Source organism: Hypanus sabinus, assembly GCF_030144855.1.
Source record: "Hypanus sabinus isolate sHypSab1 chromosome X1 unlocalized genomic scaffold, sHypSab1.hap1 SUPER_X1_unloc_17, whole genome shotgun sequence".
NCBI lineage: Eukaryota > Metazoa > Chordata > Chondrichthyes > Myliobatiformes > Dasyatidae > Hypanus > Hypanus sabinus.
Genome location: NW_026778965.1, coordinates 127,501 through 148,160, shown reverse-complemented (window position 1 = coordinate 148,160; position 20,660 = coordinate 127,501). Strand labels below are relative to the sequence as shown.

The 20,660-nt window shown below is 51.3% G+C and overlaps 1 protein-coding gene across 2 annotated transcripts in view; it reads right to left on the bottom strand.

The window, feature by feature from the left end:
• LOC132385614 (endoplasmic reticulum protein SC65-like) overlaps positions 1–20,660 on the bottom strand; it is a 52,446-nt gene that overhangs the window by 31,118 nt on the left and 668 nt on the right. For both annotated transcript variants that reach the window (XM_059957787.1, XM_059957788.1), the window contains exon 2: positions 2,647–2,796. In XM_059957787.1, coding sequence (XP_059813770.1) covers positions 2,647–2,796 — 150 coding nt within the window. The remainder of the gene's footprint in view (positions 1–2,646; positions 2,797–20,660) is intronic.

Genomic DNA, 20,660 nt, shown 5'->3' with positions numbered 1-20,660 from the left:
GAAGCCGTTCCTGATTCATTGAGTGTGTCTCTTCAGGCTCCTCTACCTCCACCCTGATGGTAGCAATGAGAAGAGGGAATGTCCTGGGTGATGGGGGGGGGGGGGTCCCTGATAATGGACAGCACCTTTTTGAGACACCGCTCCTTGAAGATGTTCTGGATGCTGGGTGTGGGGGGGGGGGGGTCTAGTGCCCATGACAGAGCTGGCCGAGTTCGCAGCTTTGTCTGACCCTGCGCAGTCACACCTCCCCCTCCCCAACACCCCACCGTGCCAGACGGTGAGATGCAACCGGTGGAACGCTCTCCGCAGCCCATCTAGAAGAATTTGTGACGGGGAAATCGGGCCGGACGCGGGACACTGGAACTGGTTGGGTCGACGTCATGGGTCAGCATGGACTGGTCGGGCTGAATGGCCTTCTGGGTTGGCTCTTGCGTGGACCTCCATCCAGACCCTTCGATCCAGAGCTGCCACTCTTCACGCAGAGAGAACGCATTTCGCCACTCTCCTCTGCAGCTCCTCCACCTCGCCTCTCGCTGCCCGTGGAGGAACCTGTCTCTGAAGAAGGCCAAGAAGCTCGGAGCTGAGGACCCGAGTTAACAGAGGGAGAAGGTCGAGTAGGTTTAGCCTTTAATCCCTGCAGCATAAAATTATGAGTATAGATATGGTTTGGGTGTCGGGGTGGGGACACGTCTCTGCCTAAGGAGGTGTGAGGTGCTCCTTCCCTCCGCTAGCCTGCGGGTCACCCTCGGGCGAGGGGTAGCCCCTGCTTAGCCCCCGATCAGGGTCAGGTGAAACCACAGGACCAGGTGGTGGAGGGTCGTACGAGCAGCCGGTGCAGATCATAAGTCCTGGTGATGCGACCACTGACGCCAGGCAGACAATCTCTGAAGGGTATTGATAACGGCCGGGGGGAGGTGGGTGGGGGGGGGGTAACCCGTCTTGTAAAGACACCGCCCAGCGGAAGGCGATGGCAAACCGCCTCTTCAGAAAAGTTTGCCAAGGGCAATCTGCGCCATAGCAACACGGCGCATAATGATGATGTCATACGATACGGCGCATGATGACGATGAGGAGACAAGTAGGTCTCCCCCCCCCCCCACCCCTCACACACTGCGCTTGGGTGAGACTGGAACTGGAGGTTCATGGGTTAAGGGTGAAAGGCGAAATGTTTACGGGGAACAGTCAAGAGGCAGGAGAGAGAGCGGAACGAGAGGAGAAACTTGGACAGGCGCCTGGGGGCAGGTCCAATCAGCCGGGCAGGATAACAGTTTAGACGGAGAGAGGGGCGCCACGTTTCTGTGACTCTGAAGATACCAGCCTGCCACATGAACACCTCCCCGACCAGCCACAGACTTCTCGTGTTTATTTAGCACACACAACAGGAGCACTGGGTGTCAACATCTCTGGGGCAACTATCCTGGGACCCAAACTATTGATGCAGCGACAAAGCAGGCACAACAGTGGCTACACTTCATTCAGATGTAGCAGCTCCACCAGAGACTCCACCGATGGACTGCGGAGAGCATTCTAACTGGGTGTATCGCCAACTGCAGTGAGGGTGGATGCAGAAAACTCCCGGAGAACTCCATCTGGGGCACCAGCCTCCCCAAAATCCGGGACATCTCCTAAAAGGCAGCGCCTCAGAAAGGTGACATCCATCATTAAGGACCTTCACTAACAAGCAAATGCCCTCTTCTCATTGCCACTATCGGGGAGGAGGTACAGGAGCCTGAAGACACACACTCTACAATTCAGGAACAACTTCTTCCCCTCTGCCATCAGGGAGGAGGTACAGGAGCCTGAAGACACACACTCAGCGATTCAGGAACAACTTCTTCCCCTCTGCCATCAGGGAGGAGGTACAGGAGCCTGAAGACACACACTCAGCGATTCAGGAACAGCTTCTTCCCCTCTGCCATCAGGGAGGAGGTACAGGAGCCTGAAGACACTCACTCAGCGATTCAGGAACAGCTTCTTCCCCTCTGCCATCAGGGAGGGGGTACAGGAGCCTGAAGGCCCACACTCAACGATTCAGGAACAGCTTCTTCCCCTCTGCCATCAGGGAGGAGGTACAGGAGCCTGAAGATACACACTCAGCGATTCAGGAACAGCTTCTTCCCCTCTGCCATCAGGGAGGAGGTACAGGAGCCTGAAGACACACTCGACGATTCAGGAACAGCTTCTTCCCCTCTGCCATCAGGGAGGAGGTACAGGAGCCTGAAGGCCCACACTCAACGATTCAGGAACAGCTTCTTCCCCTCCGCCATCAGGGAGGAGGTACAGGAGCCTGAAGACACACACTCAGTGATTCAGGAACAGCTTCTTCCCCTCTGCCATCAGGGAGGAGGTACAGGAGCCTGAAGACACACACTCAGCGATTCAGGAACAGCTTCTTCCCCTCTGCCATCAGGGAGGAGGTACAGGAGCCTGAAGACACACACTCGACGATTCGGGAACAGCTTCATCCCCTCCGCCATCCGATTCCTGAACGGACATTGAACCAACCCGTGAACATCTCACAGGAATGACTTAGTTTTAATTAAATGAACATATATTTTATTTGTTTATTGCCGTGACTGCACCGGACTGGCACACGTCGGTGAACAAGGCTGACTATAAACGTGCCCCCCCCCCCCCCCGCCTCACCTCGTACTCCCGAGCCTCCACGTCCACAAGGTAGGTTTCGATGTCGGGGATGGACTTGTAGTAATTCATCTTCTTCTGCATCGCCACGTCCTTCGGATTCTTCTGCAGGAAGGTGTGGGCAGCAGCAATGGACTTCTCCAAGTTGTTCAGCTGAGCACAGAGACAGACACACACGTCAGGAGTTCCACAAGGCTCCCAGGTACCGCCATTCAGCCCATCGAGTCTGATCCCGATCCCATTCTCCTGCCAGCTCCCCCCCTGTAACCTTTGACACCCCTACTAATCAATAATGTATCAAACTCTGCTTGAAATATACCTGGCCATCCCTGCGACTCGGCCTTCACAGCCGCCTGTGGCAACGAATTCCACAGATTTACCACCCTCTGGCTAAAGAAATTCCTCCTCATCTCTGTCAAAATGGATCCTCCTCAATTCTGAGGCTGTGCCTCTGGTCCTAGACTCCCCCACTATAGGAAACATCCTCTCCACATCCACTCTACCTGTGTCCTCTGGTCCCAGACTCCCCCACTATAGGAAACATCCTCTCCACATCCACTCTATCTGTGTCCTCTGGTCCTAGACTTCCCCACTACAGGAAACATCCTCTCCACATCCACTCTATCTGTGTCCTCTGGTCCTAGACTCCCCCACTACAGGAAACATCCTCTCCACATCCACTCCATCTGTGCCTCTGGTCCTAGACTCCCCCACTATAGGAAACATCCTCTCCACATCCACTCTATCTGTGTCCTCTGGTCCTAGACTCCTCCACTATAGGAAACATCCTCTCCACATCCACTCTATCTGTGTCCTCTGGTCCCAAACTCCCCCACTATAGGAAACATCCTCTTCACATCCACTCTATCAATAGGTTTGAATGAGATTCCCCGCACTTTCTTCCAAACTCCAGTGAGTACAGGCCCAGAGCCACCAAGCGCTCCCCATACATTAACTCTTTGATTCCCAGAATCATTCTCAGGAACCTGCTCCGGACCCCTCTCCAATGCCAGCGGACAAACTGCTGGCAACTCTTCCCCAAGCCCGGTCTGACCAGCACCTCACAAAGCCTCACCGTTACATCCTCCCTTCTGTCCTCTAATCCTTCCCGGGGCAAGAGGCATGTCCCCCCCTGCGGCAGGGGTCACCGGCAGGCCCAAAGACATCAACTTAAATCGAGGACCACCAGAGATTCTGCAGGAGCAGCTAGCATAAAACTACTAGAAGATCAGGGGCGCAGTTCCCACCGGGGTCTCTCGGGAGCTTGTGCGTTCTCCCCGCGGACCGATGGGATTCCTCCCACACTCCAAAGAAGTATAGGTTAGGGTTAGCAAGTTGTGGGGCGCTGTGAGAACCCACAGTACATCGCTACAGCACTCTGTTTTAGTCCTGGGGACGTGGCAACCCTGAATTATTCGATTTGATTCGAAGCACGTGATTCATGTTCCCATGCAGATGTGGCAAATAAAGTTAATTCTAACAAGAAATAAAGCAAGCAGACGCAAGACACCTTCAACCTCTGGTCTGCCCTCCTCCTTCCCTCAATTCCACGCTCTCCTCCCATCCACTTTGCTTGCCTCAAGTTTTCTCACACCTCGGCAATTTTGACCGGCCGACGCTTCGCCGCCGGGCGACGAGACAGCGTCAGCGCGCCGTAGACCTCACACCGGCCCGAGCCAACGCCGGCAGAAATCCCAGATCGCAACGCGCCAGGTCCGCCGCACAGCCGGTCAGCGCCAGGCCCCCTCCCCGCATCGCGATCGAGTTTCCGTGCCGACGACCCGTCGGCTGACCGATAAGTCTACTGAGGCCAAGCTTTCGGGGGGGGGGGGGCTGGAGAAAACACCCCACAATCGAACAGATCTGTGGCGGAATGGGGTCTGCCGGGATCGGAGAACAGCTCGGCCCAACCTTCAGCCACCCGCGCTACACATTTTACGGATAAATTCCAGATTTCATCTGCTTTTTTTTTTAAAAAAAAGAAAAAGACTTTTGCCTTTTCTACCTGTCACCTACCAGCTTCTCAGAGCACTCCCCTTCCCTCCCCCTCGCCAGGCAACTCGTAATCCTCCCCCCTCCCTCCACACTTTGATGATTGACTTCCTCCCCGCCCCTCCCCATTCCTTTCCAACCTCGATGAAGGATCTTATCCCAAAACGTTCACCGTTTATTCCCAACCGGCTTCACCTGCCAGCTTCTTTCTTTTTAAATCTTTTTATTAATTTTCAGACAGGAGATAGAAATACAGTCCTGGAAAAATATTACAAGATACTTCAAGACCCCATATCAGGAGGGATATAAAGACACAAACGTGACGTGTTGGAGAAGGTGTGGCTCCAAGGAGGCAAACCATTTCCTGGGATTGCTCTAAATTAAGTTGAAACTGGAAAGGTATTCACAGAACTTTAGGTCAGGTATTTAAGACCCAGAAACCTCCAAACTTTGAGAAGCTCTATTTGGGACATGTACTGTTTTTGGATCGGAAGAAAGACATAAATTTGTCAGAAATCAATCGCCAGAAAGCGGCAAAATCCAATATCACCTACGTTAGATGACTGGCGTGAAATTATTCTGGAAATATTTAAAATGGGAAAGATGACCTACTCTTTGAGAATCCAAAAAGAAAAATTTAATCAAATTTGGAATAAATAGATTGAATTTATAACCCCAGAGAGAGCAGACTCTAGTTGACTCTCCTAATGATTTATACTGCTTTTCTCATCAACACAGTTATATTGCTAATGTAAGCACCCTGGGTTCGATTGTTCACCGTTTTTTTTTGAAAATAGGGAATTAACGCAAGTAAAGGAAAAGATTTGGGAAAGGGGAAAAACGTGGAAAACTTAAGTAAATCAGTACATAGGGATTGGATAATTATGTTGGGGGGTGGAGCAAACATGAACGAGTTAGGATATAAAATCCTACAATGGTAGTTACATAGGGTTACATTTAACATTTTGGACCAGAAGGAATGGTTCAGAAGAGATACATGGAAATTATTATTAATCCACTATTATTACTATTTTTCTTAACAATTACTGGCATCGCTTAGTCTAGTAGAGTGGAACTACAACTGCACATAATTATCTATTTAAGTGCCTTATTACTTTTATACTATCTCAATGTGTACTTACGAATGTATAAAAAATTATAGATTAAAATTAAATTAAATTCTTTTAAAAAAAAGAAACAATAGTAATACAGAGAGCTTGAGAGTACATAGTTAATAGGACCACATATACAAATACGTAATTATTTATTATGCATTACATCTTTACACCTAATTACGTGTATGTAAATATGTAAGTTGATAACACCAACGTACTAACCTCCCAAACTCATACTGTATTTACATAGTAGAAAAAAAACACCCCAAAAACAAAGTTGAAAGAAACTAACTAACTACAAACTAAACTAACCAAAAACTGGGCTATTATATTATAAAGAGTAGCGTCAATAACCCTGGTCCTCTGAGTATCTAAGAGTTCGAGAAAGGTCGATTTGGCTCATGTGGAAGTGTTGGATAAAAGGTCTCCATGTTTCTGCAAATTTAGCCGAAGGGTCAGAAATAACACTTCGATTTTTTTTTCTCTCTAGATTCAAGCAAGATATAGTTTGGGAGAGCCATTCAAATTCAAGATGGTGGCGTGACGCAGCGGCCACCCCGGGATGAATATCTGTCACCTGCCGAGTAGGATGCCGTGTACGATCCTGATTTGATGGGGACGGACGTGAGAGGCACCGAGGAACATCTGCTGAAACTTCTGACGTGCCTGTTTCGCTGCCGCTGCTACTGCGCGATCGGGAGATCTCCCGGAGGAAGGCCCCGAATCCTCGACTTTGCCTGTCGCTCGGCGGCCGGGGCCGGGGCCGGAGCGCTCGGCAGAGACGGTGCTCGGTGTCGGAGGCTCGAAGTTCTCGGACGGACTCGGAGTTGGCTGTGGTCGGGGCTTCCAGAGGCTGCGTCGGGAAGGTTGTGGCGCTGGAGGTTCATGGCAGGAAGAGTTTTCCTTCCTTCTACCGTCTGCGTGAGACGATGGACTGCTGGGGACTTTGAGACTTTCTTTTTAAACCGCGTCCATGGCCTGCTCTTTATCAGATTACGGTATTGCTTGGCACTGTTGGAACTATACGCTGTAATTATGTGGTTTTTGTCAGCTAGTCTTGGTCTGTCTTGTGTTTTTGTGATATCACACTGGAGGAACGTTGTATCATTTCTTAACACATGCATTACTAAATGACAATAAACGAGGACTGAGTGTCCTCAGAATCTAAATTCTAATCTAAAAACATAGTTGGGGGATTAATCTCTTTCCAGTTCTATCAAATAGATCTTCTAGTCATTAATGCAACAAACGCAATCATCCGACGAGCTGGAGGGGATTAATAACTATTTTCCACCATGGGTAAAACAAAAATTGCAGTAATAGGATGAGGTTGTAAATTAATACTCAAAACTGCTGAAACGATATCAAAAGTAGCTTCCGAGAACCCACCTTCTTGTTCTGTCCCCCTCCCTTCCCGGTTCCGGAGTGACAGGTCTCGGCCCGAAACGTCGACTGCCTATTCCCTTCCACAGATGCTGCCTGACCTGCCGAGCTCTTCCAGCACTTTGGGAGTGCGCTGCCCCGGGCTTCCCGCAACTGCGCTCTTCCTCGAGGACCTTACCTGGAGCCACTCAAACTCTACAAGCGCCTTCATTATTACTTAACTTTATTGTCACCAAACAATTGATACTAGAGCGTACAATCATCACAGCGATATTTGATTCTGCGCTTCGCGCTCCCTGAAGTACAACTGGAATTAAATAAGATAAAAATTTAAATTATAAATCCTAATCAGAAAATAGAAAAGGGAAAGTAAGGTAGTGCAAGTCAGGTCCGGATATTTGGAAGGTACGGCCCAGATCCGGGTCGGGATTCGTTCAGCAGTCTTATCACGGTTGGAAAGAAGCTGTTCCCAAATCTGGCCGTACGAATCTTCAAGCTCCTGAACCTTCTCCCGGAGGGAAGTGGGACAAAAAGTGTGTTGGCTGGGTGGGTCACGTCCTTGATTATCCTGACAGCTCTGCTCCGACAGCGTGCGGTGTAAAGTGAGTCCAAGGATGGAAGATTGGTGTGTGTGATGTGCTGGGCTGTGTTCACGATTTTCTGCAGTTTCTTCCGGTCTTGGACAGGACAACTTCCATACCAGTCTGTGATGCACCCTAGGAGAATGCTTTCTACGGTGCACCTATAAAAATTAGTGAGGGTTTTAGGGGACAGGCCAAATTTCTTCAGCTTCCTCAGGAAGTAAAGGTGCTGGTGGGCCTTCTTGGCAGTGGACTCTGCTTGGTTAGACCAAGTCAGGTCATTTGTGATATTCACCCCGAGGAATGTAAAGCTTTTGACCTGTTGAACCTGCGCACCACCGATGTAGATGGGGTCGTGTGGTCCGCTACTCCTTCTGAAGTCAACAACCAATTCCTGCATCCTGCTGATGTTGAGGGATAGGTTATTGTCTTCGCACCGTGCCACCAGGTTCTTAATTTCCTCTCTCACTTCAGTCTCGAGGATGTCGGCGGGGAATAAGAACTTCAGGCTGTACGATGTGCACACACCCTGATGTAAATGGAGCCACTGAACTCCTAGTTACTCAGTTAGTTCGCCCACCAGGCGCTCCGTCCAAATCACTCCGCAGACGGGCAGGTTAACTGGTCGTGGCAAATTGGTCTGTGATTTGGCCAGGGTTAAAGGGGTGAGTTGCCGGGTGGCGAACACAGCAACTCGCCAGAGCCCCCTGTCCTGGGCAGAGGGCGATCGCCTCTGTGGCTTCTGTTTTCTCGACACGACTTCATACGTCTTTCTAGCCGAAGATCCTCCCTTTCCCAGGGAAGGGGTTCGACAGACTACATCACTGTCTGGGTCGGGGGGCAACGGCACAGGACGGAAAGAGCTGCAGAGGGTCGTAAATTTAACCGGCTCCACCTTGGGTACGAGCCTACAAAGTACCCAGGACGTCTTCAGGGAGCGGTGTCTCAGAAAGGCAGCCTCCATTATTAAGGACCTCCAGCACCCAGGGCATGCCCTTTTGTCACTGTTAACATCAGGGAGGAGGTACAGGAGCCTGAAGACACACACTCAGCAATTCAGGAACAGCTTCTTCCCCTCTGCCATCAGGGAGGAGGTACAGGAGCCTGAAGGCACACACTCAGCGATTCAGGAACAGCTTCTTCCCCTCTGCCATCAGGGAGGAGGTACAGGAACCTGAAGACACACACTCAGTGATTCAGGAACAGCTTCTTCCCCTCTGCCATCAGGGAGAAGGTACAGGAACCTGAAGACACACACTCAGCAATTCTGGAACAGCTTCTTCCCCTCTGCCATCAGGGAGGAGGTACAGGAGCCTGAAGGCACACACTCAGCAATTCTGGAACAGCTTCTTCCCTTCTGCCATCAGGGAGGAGGTACAGGAGCCTGAAGACACACACTCAGCGATTCAGGAACAGCTTCTTCCCCTCTGCCATCAGGGAGGGGGTACAGGAGCCTGAAGACACATACTCAATGATTCAGGAACAGCTTCTTCCCCTCTGCCATCAGGGAGGAGGTACAGGAGCCTGAAGGCACACACTCGACGATTCAGGAACAGCTTCTTCCCCTCTGCCATCAGGGAGGAGGTACAGGAGCCTGAAGGCACACACTCAACAATTCTGGAACAGCTTCTTCCCCTCTGCCATCAGGGAGGAGGTACAGGAGCCTGAAGGCATACACTCGACGATTCAGGAACAGCTTCTTCCCCTCTGCCATCAGGGAGGAGGTACAGGAGCCTGAAGACACACACTCGACGATTCAGGAACAGCTTCTTCCCCTCTGCCATCAGGGAGGAGGTACAGGAGCCTGAAGACCCACACTCAACGATTCAGGAACAGCTTCTTCCCCTCTGCCATCCGATTCCTAAACAGACACTGAACCGATGAACACTACCTCACTTTTTTGATACAGGTTATTTCTGTTTTTGCACATTTTTAAAAAATCTGTTCAATATATGTATCCTGTAATTTATTTATTCATGATTATTTCTTCTTCTAGATTATGTATTGCATTGAACGGCTGCTGCTAAGTTAACAAATTTCAGGACAGATGCCGGTGATAATAAACCTGATTCTGATTAGGTTAGAGTTAAATCAGGAGATTGCCGGGCAGCCCAGCTCAAAGAGCTGAAGGCCCTTTCCATGCCATATCTCAACAAAACTGAAAAAAATACAGCGCGGAACCTAGCTTTGCTGAGCCGGGCGGCCCAGTGACTCACTGATTTAACACGCGGCTAATCGCAGGACACTTTAGAATCACAAGCCAACCTGCCTCCCAATTTGATTCGCGCGGGGGGGGGGGGGGGGTGGGGAGAAACCCTTGCGGACAGAGCGGGAATCGAACTCCCAGCTCTGGAGATCCCTGAGCCACGATGGTGCTGCACTTACCCAGAGGTTCGAGGTAGAGACTGAGAGGACCGTCAGAGACTTTATCGTCAGGACGGGAAACGTGCTTCATACGGGAGGGCCCGATTTTGGGGTGATCGGGGGAGGGGGGGGGGGGGAGGTTGTCAGAGAGGGGGTTTTTTTTGGGCACAGAGAGTGGTGGGTGCATGAAATGCCAAGGGCAGTGGTAGAGGCAGATACTTTAGAAGCTTTCTTTAGAGGCTCTCAGATAGTCACGTGGATGACAGAAAAATGGAGGAGGGAAGGGTTATATTGAGAGTCGATGATAAGATCAGCACAGAGTGAGCTGGAAGCTAGAATACGTTCTACTTTCATCACAGAAACCGACAGCACGTTACAGGCCCTTCGGCCCGCAGTGTCGTGCGGACCAAGTAACCTATTCTGGAGATTGCCTGGAATTTCCCTCCTGCACAGCCCTCTACTTTTCTGAGCTCTGTGTATCTATCCAGGAGTCTCTTAAAAGACCCCATCGTATCCGCCTCCACCACCGTCACCGACAGCCCATTCCACACACTCACCACTCTGAGTAAAAAACTTACCCCCGACATCTCCTCTGTACCTGCTTCCAAGCACCTTAAACCTGTGCCCTCTTGTGGCAACCATTTCAGCCCTGGGGAAAAGCCTCTGACTATCCACATGATCAATGCCTCTCATCATCTTGTACACCTCTATCAGGTCACCTCTCATCCTCCGTCGCTCCGAGGAGAAAAGGCCGAGTTCACTCAACCTATTCTCATAAGGCATGCTCCCCAATCCAGGCAACATCCTTGTAAATCTCCTCTGCACCCTTTCTACGGCTTCCACATCCTTCCTGTAGTGAGGTGTCCAGAACTGAGCACAGTACTCCAAGTGGGGTCTGACCAGGGTCCTATATAGCTGTGACTTTACCTCTTGGCTCTTGAACCCAATCACTCTGTTGATGAAGGCCAACACACCATCCGCCTTCTTAACAACACTGTCCACCTGCGTAGCAGCTTTGAGTGTCCTGTGGACAAGGACCCCAAGATCTCTCTGATCTTCCACACTGCCAAGTGTCATACCATGTCTTCAAATCTGACCTACCAAAATGAACCACCTCACGCTTATCGGGGTTGAACTCCACCTGCCACTTCTCCGCCCAGTTCTACATCCTATCGATGTTCCGCTGTAACCTCTGACAGCCCTCCAGACTACCCACAACACCCCCCAACCTTTGTGTCATCAGCAAACTTACTAATCCATTCCTCCACTTCCTCATCCAGGTCAGTTCATCTCCAACATTTTGTTCTGTAATTTTACATTATCCCCTTTCCAACTCCCAGCCCACAGTTATTATGCAGTCACAGCAATGAAACAGGCCCCTTGGCCCATCTAGTTCGTGCCAAACTATTATTCTGCCAAGCCCCATTGACCAGCACCAGGACCACAGCCCTCCACAGCCCTCCCATCCACATACCCGTCCAAACTTTTCTTAAACATCGAAATCATATCCACCTCTTGCACTGGCAGCCCTCAACAATTTCCCCTCACCCTTAACCCACGAACTCCACTTCTACTCTCACCCAGTGGGGAAAAACCCCATCTATATCACTCGAAAGGTCGGATACCTCTGTCAAATCTCCCCGCATTCTCCTACGTTCTGGGGGGGGGGGGGGGGGGGGTAAAGTCCGAACCAAACTAAACTTTCCCCGTAACTCAGCTCCTCAGAGTGGAAGTACAGAGCTGAGTGAGCTGGTGCTCAGACAACAACCCGTCTCGTAGACTAAGGAGCTAATTATCAAACAACACCACACACAAAAAATGCTGGTGGGACACAGCAGGCCAGGCAGCGTCTACAGGGAGAAGCACTGTCAACGTTTCGGGCCGAGACCCTTCGTCAGGACTCAAAACAGGTTCAATACCGCCCCCTGCTGACCGGGAGGATTCAGGAGAGTGGTCCCAACATCTAAAACAGGTTCAATACCGCCCCCTGCTGACCGGGAGTGTGAGGAGGATTCAGGAGAGTGGTCCCAACATCTAAAACAGGTTCAATACCGCCCCCTGCTGACCGGGAGGATTCAGGAGAGTGGTCCCAACATCCAAAACAGGTTCAATACCGCCCCCTGCTGATCGGGAGTGTGAGGAGGATTCACGAGAGTGGTCCCAACATCTAAAACAGGTTCAATACCGCCCCCTGCTGACCCGGAGGATTCAGGAGAGTGGTCCCAACATCTAAAACAGGTTTATACCGCCCCCTGCTGACCGGGAGTGTGAGGAGGATTCAGGAGAGTGGTCCCAACATCTAAACCAGGTTCAATACCGCCCCCTGCTGACCGGGAGTGTGAGGAGGATTCAGGAGAGTGGTCCCAACATTTAAAACAACAACACACACAAAATGCTGGTGGGGCACACAGCAGGCCAGGCAGCGTCTACAGGGAGAAGCTCTGTCGACGTTTCGGGCCGAGACCCTTCGTCAGGAGATAACTATCAGTTTTGGAAAGTCACGGGACGACGAGCACGCTCCGGTCTACATTAACGGAGACACAGTGGAGAGAGAGTCCAGTTCAAGGTTTCTAGGAGTACACACATCTCAGAAGACCTTACCTGGTTCACTGACACCACAACAATAGTGAAGAAAGCACAGCAACGCTCGGTTTTCCCTCAGGACGCTGAAGGAAGCTGCTCTATCTGAACAGACGCGCTGTATTTTTTTTAAAGAAAAGTCTTCTTGAGATATGGCATGGAAAAGGCCTTCAGCTCTTTGAGCTGGGCTGCCCGGCAATCTCCTGATTTAACTCTAACCTAATCAGAATCAGGTTTATTATCACCGGCATCTGTCCTGAAATTTGTTAACTTAGCAGCAGTCGTTCAATGCAATACATAATCTAGAAGAAGAAATAATCATGAATAAATAAATTACAGGAAACGTATATTGAACAGATTTTAATATCTGTGCAAAAACAGAAATAACATATATTAAACAAATTTAGGTAGTGTCCAAGGGTTCAATGTCCATTTAGGAATTGGATAGCAGGGGAAGAAGCTGTTCCTGAATCGATGAGTGTGTGTCTTCAGGCTCCTGTACCCCCTCCCTGATGGCAGAGGGGAAGAAGCTGTTCCTGAATCGCTGAGTGTGTGTCTTCAGGCTCCTGTACCTCCTCCCTGATGGCAGAGGGGAAGAAGCTGTTCCTGAATCGTTGAGTGTGTGCCTTCAGGCTCCTGTACCTCCTCCCTGATGGCAGAGGGGAAGAAGTTGTTCCTGAATCATTCAGTGTGTGTCTTCAGGCTCCTGTACCTCCTCCCTGATGGCAGAGGGGAAGAAGCTGTTCCTGAATCGTTGAGTGTGTGCCTTCAGGTTCCTGTACCTCCTCCCTGATGTCAGAGGGGAAGAAGTTGTTCCTGAATCATTCAGTGTGTGTCTTCAGGCTCCTGTACCTCCTCCCTGATGGTAACAGTGAGAAAAGGACATGCCCTGGGTGCTGGAGGTCCTTAATAATGGAGGCTTCCTTTCTGAGACACCGCTCCCTGAAGACGTCCTGGGTACTTTGTAGGCTCGTGCCCAAGGTGGAGCCGAATAGATTTACGACCCTCGGCAGCTCTTTCCGTCCTGTGCCGTTGCCCCCCGACCCAGACAGTGATGTAGTCTGTCGAACCCCTTCCCTGGGAAAGGGAGGATCTTCGGCTAGAAAGACGTATGAAGTCGTGTCGAGAAAACAGAAGCCACAGAGGCGATCGCCCTCTGCCCAGGACAGGGGGCTCTGGCGAGTTGCTGTGTTCGCCACCCGGCAACTCACCCCTTTAACCCTGGCCAAATCACAGACCAATTTGCCACGACCAGTTAACCTGCCCGTCTGCGGAGTGATTTGGACGGAGCGCCTGGTGGGTGAACTAACTGAGTAACTAGGAGTTCAGTGGCTCCATTTACATCAGGGTGTGTGCACATCGTACAGCCTGAAGTTCTTATTCCCCGCCGACATCCTCGAGACTGAAGTGAGAGAGGAAATTAAGAACCTGGTGGCACGGTGCGAAGACAATAACCTATCCCTCAACATCAGCAGGATGCAGGAATTGGTTGTTGACTTCAGAAGGAGTAGCGGACCACACGACCCCATCTACATCGGTGGTGCGCAGGTGGAACAGGTCAAAAGCTTTACGTTCCTCGGGGTGAATATCACAAATGACCTGACTTGGTCTAACCAAGCAGAGTCCACTGCCAAGAAGGCCCACCAGCGCCTTTACTTCCTGAGAAAGCTGAAGAAATTTGGCCTGTCCCCTAAAACCCTCACTAATTTTTATAGGTGCATCGTAGAAAGCATTCTCCTAGGGTGCATCACAGCCTGGTATGGAAGTTGTTCTGTCCAAGACCGGAAGAAACTGCAGAAGATCGTGAACTCAGCCCAGCACATCACACAAACCAATCTTCCATCCTTGGACTCACTTTACACCGCACGCTGTCGGAGCAGAGCTGCCAGGATAATCAAGGACATGACCCACCCAGCCAACACACTTTTTGTCCCTCTTCCCTCCGGGAGAAGGTTCAGGAGCTTGAAGATTCGTACAGCCAGATTTGGGAACAGCTTCTTTCCAACCGTGATAAGACTGCTGAACGGATCCCGACCCGGATCTGGGCCGAACCTTCCAAATATCCGGACCTGACTTGCTCTACCTTACTTTCCCTTTTCTATTTTCTAATTAGGATTTATAATTTAAATCTTTATTATATTTACTATCGATTTGTACTTCAGAGAGCGCAAAGCGCAGAATCAAATATCGCTGTGATGATTGTGCGCCCTAGTACCGATTGTTTGGTGACGATAAAGTAAGTCAGTTGTCCAGCAGCTGACCGGACAGCACTTCAGCGGGTCATCTCTCGCGCACAGAAGGTCATCGGGACACAGCTCCCAGCCCTGGAGGAGATCTACAGCTCTCGCTGCCTAAGGAAAGCGACAATGCAATCATCCGTTTGAGCTTATTCCATCTGGCAGCTGTTAGAAGATGTTCTAAGCCCACACTTCCAGACTGAGAAATAGCTTCTTTCCCAGGGCAATAATTGCTCTGAACCAATCAATCAAGCATCATCCATAAATCTGTTATATAGCGACTCTTAATACCGCTTTTATGGCTGTCGTGCATCCGAGTTGCACTTCTGTGCTGCCGGACATCGCCCGCACTGGCTGGTTACTTGATCTTATTTATTGTTTATTTATTTCATTTGTTGTTTTATCGCATCGAGTATGAGAGTTTTGCAAACTCATTCTCGCTGTATGGGTGCGTGACAAACTGTACTGTGCAACGACGGTAAAGATATTTCATTTCATTTCATGTCCCGGCCACATTCCTCGCCAACCTCCTCTGCCCACTTTCAAACTGATCGACATCTTTCCCGTGGGCGGGTGACCAGAACCGGGCACGCAACCCGCCGGAAGCTGGGCCCCACCCTCGCGCTGCCCCCGCCACCCCCCCCCCCCCGGATATCCCAACATCCACCTGAAGGCCATTCATCTCTTCGCGAGACCTGGCATCGGTTTCGGGAAAAAGAATGTGTCAGTGGTGACTCGTTTTGAGAAGAGTAACGACCAACTGGGCCAAGGCGCACGGCTCCTGAATTAACCGGGATCTGCGACACCTCTATCAAATCTCTCCTCACCTCTCCTACGCTCCAGGGAATAAAGTCCTGATGCATTCAACCTTTCTGTGCAACTCCGGTCCTCGAGTCCCAGCAACATCCCTGTAAATCTTCCCTGTACTCTTTTCAATCTTCAGGGAAGACCACACTTTGTGTAAAATTACATTACACCTACACTTCCTCCCATGATCCCCTGGAGCATTTCACCTTTCACCCTTAACCCATGACTCCATGCTCAGTGCCTGCCTGCACTTACCCTATCAATACCCCCCCCCCCCCATAATTTTGTATCAATCTTCACGGGCCATGTCCGATGACATGGGTGATCAAGGTCTTTGACCACAGTTGTTCTTGGCAAAAGTTTTCTAACAGAAGTGGTTTGCCATCGCCTCCTTCTGGGTAGTGCCTTTACAAGACGGGTGACCCCCGGCCATTATCAATACTCTTCAGAGACTGTCTGCCTGGTGTCAGTGGTCGCATCGCCGGGACTCGTGATCTGCACTAGCTGGGTTAGTGAGTTGCAGGCTACCTGCTGGCTGCCCCTCGGACCACGTTGGCTGTCGACGCTGGACACCAGAGTTCAGAAGGATGAGAGGGGATCTGATTGAAGCATATAAGATTATTAAGGGATTGCACACGCTGGAGGCAGGAGGCATGTTCCCGCTGATGGGTGAGTCCAGAACTAGAGGCCACAGTTTAAGAATAAGGGGTAGGCCATTTATAACAGAGATGCGGAAAAACTTTTTCACCCAGAGAGTGGTGGATATGTGGAATGCTCTGCCCCAGAAGGCAGTGGAGGCCAATTCTCTGGATGCATTCAAGAGAAAGTTAGATAGAGCTCTTATAGGTAGCGGGGTCAAGGGATATGGGGAGAGGGCAGGAACGGGGGCACTGATTGTGGATGATCAGCCATGATCACAGTGAATGGCAGAGCTGGCTAGAAGGGCCGAATGGCCGACTCCTGCACCTACTGTCTATTGTAGAGGAGAAACACACACACACACACACAAAGTGCAGGAGGGGCTCGGGAAGCGTCAACGGGGAGGGAATGAACGGTTGGCATCTTGGCCCCGAGACCCCCTCACCAGGACGCGGGCAGAAAGGTTTATAGGAGGAGGGGTTCCCAGCCTGGGGCCCGCGGGACCCTCGTTAATAGGACCACGAGGTAATGGAGCAAAGTAGGCCATTCGGCCCGTCTAGTCGGTTCTGCCATTCGATCATGGGCCCATCCAATTCTTCCAGCCCTCCCCGCTCCCCAAAAGGTTGGCAGCCTTATCTTAGCGTTTTTCCTGTGCCGCATCGGCTCCGGAGCAACGATTATTTCGTTCTCAACACTCTGAGCCTTCGCGCACAGGATAACCCCGACGGGCCGAACGGCTCGATTCTGGCCCCTGCGCTTCATGGTGCTCACCTGCCCTCTCCCTCCCACACCGGCGGCTGCCCGAGGATTGGAGCCTCATCTGCCGACCTCTCTCCCTAAAAACGGACCTGCCCCCGCCGTTGGAGCTGAAGGGGTCCTAAACTCTGGGGGAGGGGGGGGAATAACTTGCGGAATTCAGTCGGGGAGGGGCGCGATCCCCTTCCTGGCCCCGCTGGGGAGGGAGCTGTCAGTCAGCGGGGTCTCGGCTCGGGTCGGGCGGAGCCCACGTACGTGGCACTTCCCACACACACCCCTCCTGCAACTCCAAGTAACGGGGAACTTGGGACTCTCAAAACACACCTCCGGGACGGGGGGGGGGGGTGGTGGAATAAACTAATCTGGCGCCCCGGCACCCACTTTCGGAGTCCGTGAGGGAGATGGGGAGGGAAGAGGGGCGAAGAAAGTAAAAGGGAGGTGTGGAGGGGGAGAGAAGGGAAATGGAGGGGTGGAGACGGGAAGTTTTTTTTTAAAAAAAACTGTATCCGACAGATTACACTGACCCGGTCTGATTCTATGGGTTGGAATTTATGTCAGACCGTGGGAGCGGGATCGGGGGCCATTCGGCCCATTGAGACAGTCCTGCCAGATTTGTTATCCCTCTCAACCCCTTCCCTCCCCCATCCTCCTGCCGTCTCCCGGTAACCTCCGACTGCCCGACTAATTGGGGAGACTTCCGCTTCAAAATACACACAATGACTCTCTCCCGTAGCCGCCTGTGTGAGAGCGAGAGAGACAGAACGAGAGAGAACGAGAGAGAGAGAGAGAGAACGAGAGAGAGAGAGAGAGAGAACGAGAGAGAGAGAGAGAGAGAACGAGAGAGAGAGAGAGAGAACGAGAGAGAGAGAGAGAGAGAACGAGAGAGAGAGAGAGAGAGAACGAGAGAGAGAGAGAGAGAGAACGAGAGAGAGAGAGAGAGAGAACGAGAGAGAGAGAGAACGAGAGAGAGAGAGAGAACGAGAGAGAGAGAGAGAACGAGAGAGAGAGAGAGAACGAGAGAGAGAGAGAGAACGAGAGAGAGAGAGAGAGAACGAGAGAGAGAGAGAGAGAACGAGAGAGAGAGAGAGAGAACGAGAGAGAGAGAACGAGAGAGAGAGAACGAGAGAGAGAGAACGAGAGAGAGAGAACGAGAGAGAGAGAACGAGAGAGAGAGAACGAGAGAGAGAGAACGAGAGAGAGAGAACGAGAGAGAGAGAACGAGAGAGAGAGAACGAGAGAGAGAGAACGAGAGAGAACGAGAGAGAGAGAACGAGAGAGAGAGAACGAGAGAGAGAGAACGAGAGAGAGAGAACGAGAGAGAGAGAACGAGAGAGAGAGAACGAGAGAGAGAGAACGAGAGAGAGAGAACGAGAGAGAGAGAACGAGAGAGAGAGAACGAGAGAGAGAGAACGAGAGAGAGAGAACGAGAGAGAGAGAACGAGAGAGAGAACGAGAGAGAGAACGAGAGAGAGAACGAGAGAGAGAACGAGAGAGAGAACGAGAGAGAGAACGAGAGAGAGAACGAGAGAGAGAACGAGAGAGAGAACGAGAGAGAGAACGAGAGAGAGAACGAGAGAGAGAGAACGAGAGAGAGAGAACGAGAGAGACAGAGAGAGAGAGAGAGAGAACGAGAGAGAGAGAACGAGAGAGAGAGAACGAGAGAGAGAGAACGAGAGAGAGAGAACGAGAGAACGAGAGAGAGAGAACGAGAGAGAGAGAACGAGAGAGAGAGAACGAGAGAGAGAGAACGAGAGAGAGAGAACGAGAGAGAGAGAACGAGAGAGAGAGAACGAGAGAGAGAGAACGAGAGAGAGAGAACGAGAGAGAGAGAACGAGAGAACGAGAGAGAGAACGAGAGAGAGAACGAGAGAGAGAACGAGAGAGAGAACGAGAGAGAGAACGAGAGAGAGAACGAGAGAGAGAACGAGAGAGAGAACGAGAGAGAGAACGAGAGAGAGAACGAGAGAGAGAACGAGAGAGAGAACGAGAGAGAGAGAGAGAGAACGAGAGAGAGAACGAGAGAGAGAACGAGAGAGAGAGAGAGAGAACGAGAACGAGAGAACGAGAACGAGAGAACGAGAACGAGAGAACGAGAGAGAGAACGAGAACGAGAGAACGAGAGAGAGAACGAGAGAGAGAACGAGAGAGAGAACGAGAGAGAACGAGAGAGAGAACGAGAGAGAGAACGAGAGAGAGAACGAGAGAGAGAACGAGAGAGAGAACGAGAGAGAGAACGAGAGAGAGAACGAGAGAGAGAACGAGAGAGAGAACGAGAGAGAGAACGAGAGAGAGAACGAGAGAGAGAACGAGAGAGAGAACGAGAGAGAGAACGAGAGAGAGAACGAGAGAGAGAACGAGAGAGAGAACGAGAGAGAGAACGAGAGAGAGAACGAGAGAGAGAGAGAGAGAACGAGAGAGAGAGAGAGAACGAGAGAGAGAGAGAGAACGAGAGAGAGAGAGAGAACGAGAGAGAGAGAGAGAACGAGAGAGAGAGAGAGAGAGAGAACGAGAGACAGAACGAGAGAGAGAGAGAACGAGACAGAACGAGAGAGAGAGAGAACGAGAGAGAGAGAGACAGAACGAGAGAGAGAGAGAGAGACAGAACGAGAGAGAGAGAGAGAGACAGAACGAGAGAGAGAGACAGAACGAGAGAGAGAGACAGAACGAGAGAGAGAGACAGAACGAGAGAGAGAGAGACAGAACGAGAGAGAGAGAGACAGAACGAGAGAGAGAGAGAGAGAACGAGAGAGAGAGAGAGAACGAGAGAGAGAACGAGAGAGAGAGAGAACGAGAGAGAGGGGAGAGAGAACGAGAGAGGGAGAGGGGAGAGAGAACGAGAGAGGGAGAGGGGAGAGAGAACGAGAGAGGGAGAGGGACAGAACGAGAGAGGGAGACAGAACGAGAGAGGGAGACAGAACGAGAGAGGGAGACAGAACGAGAGAGGGAGACAGAACGAGAGAGGGAGACAGAACGAGAGAGGGAGACAGAACGAGAGAGGGAGACAGAACGAGAGAGGGAGACAGAACGAGAGAGGGAGACAGAACGAGAGAGGGAGACAGAACGAGAGAGAGAGACAGAACGAGAGAGGGAGACAGAACGAGAGAGGGAGACAGAACGAGAGAGGGAGACAGAACGAGAGAGGGAGACAGAACGAGAGAGGGAGACAGAACGAGAGAGGGAGACAGAACGAGAGAGGGAGAGATAAAGAATCTTCAGAAGCGAGAAGTTCAGACAGGCAGTGTTTCTCACCTCCACCCTTTTTAATATATAAAAAAAGATTTGACGCGCGTCCACTGAAAGCCGGCATTCACCCGCCACCCCCCAGAATACGCGCGGGGCGGCACGTACCCCGGACCGCGCTTGATCTGGAAGTATCCGTGAACGATGGGACACCAGATACTCCGCAGATGCCGGAAATCCAGAGCAACACACACACGATGCTGGAGGGGCTCAGCGGGTCTTGGAGGAACAGGGGGTGGGGAGGGGGTCTGGGGCCGGAATGTCCACGGGTGCGACCCGCTGAGTCCCTGCCGCACTTCGGTGCGTGAAGGTCCCGACGCGCC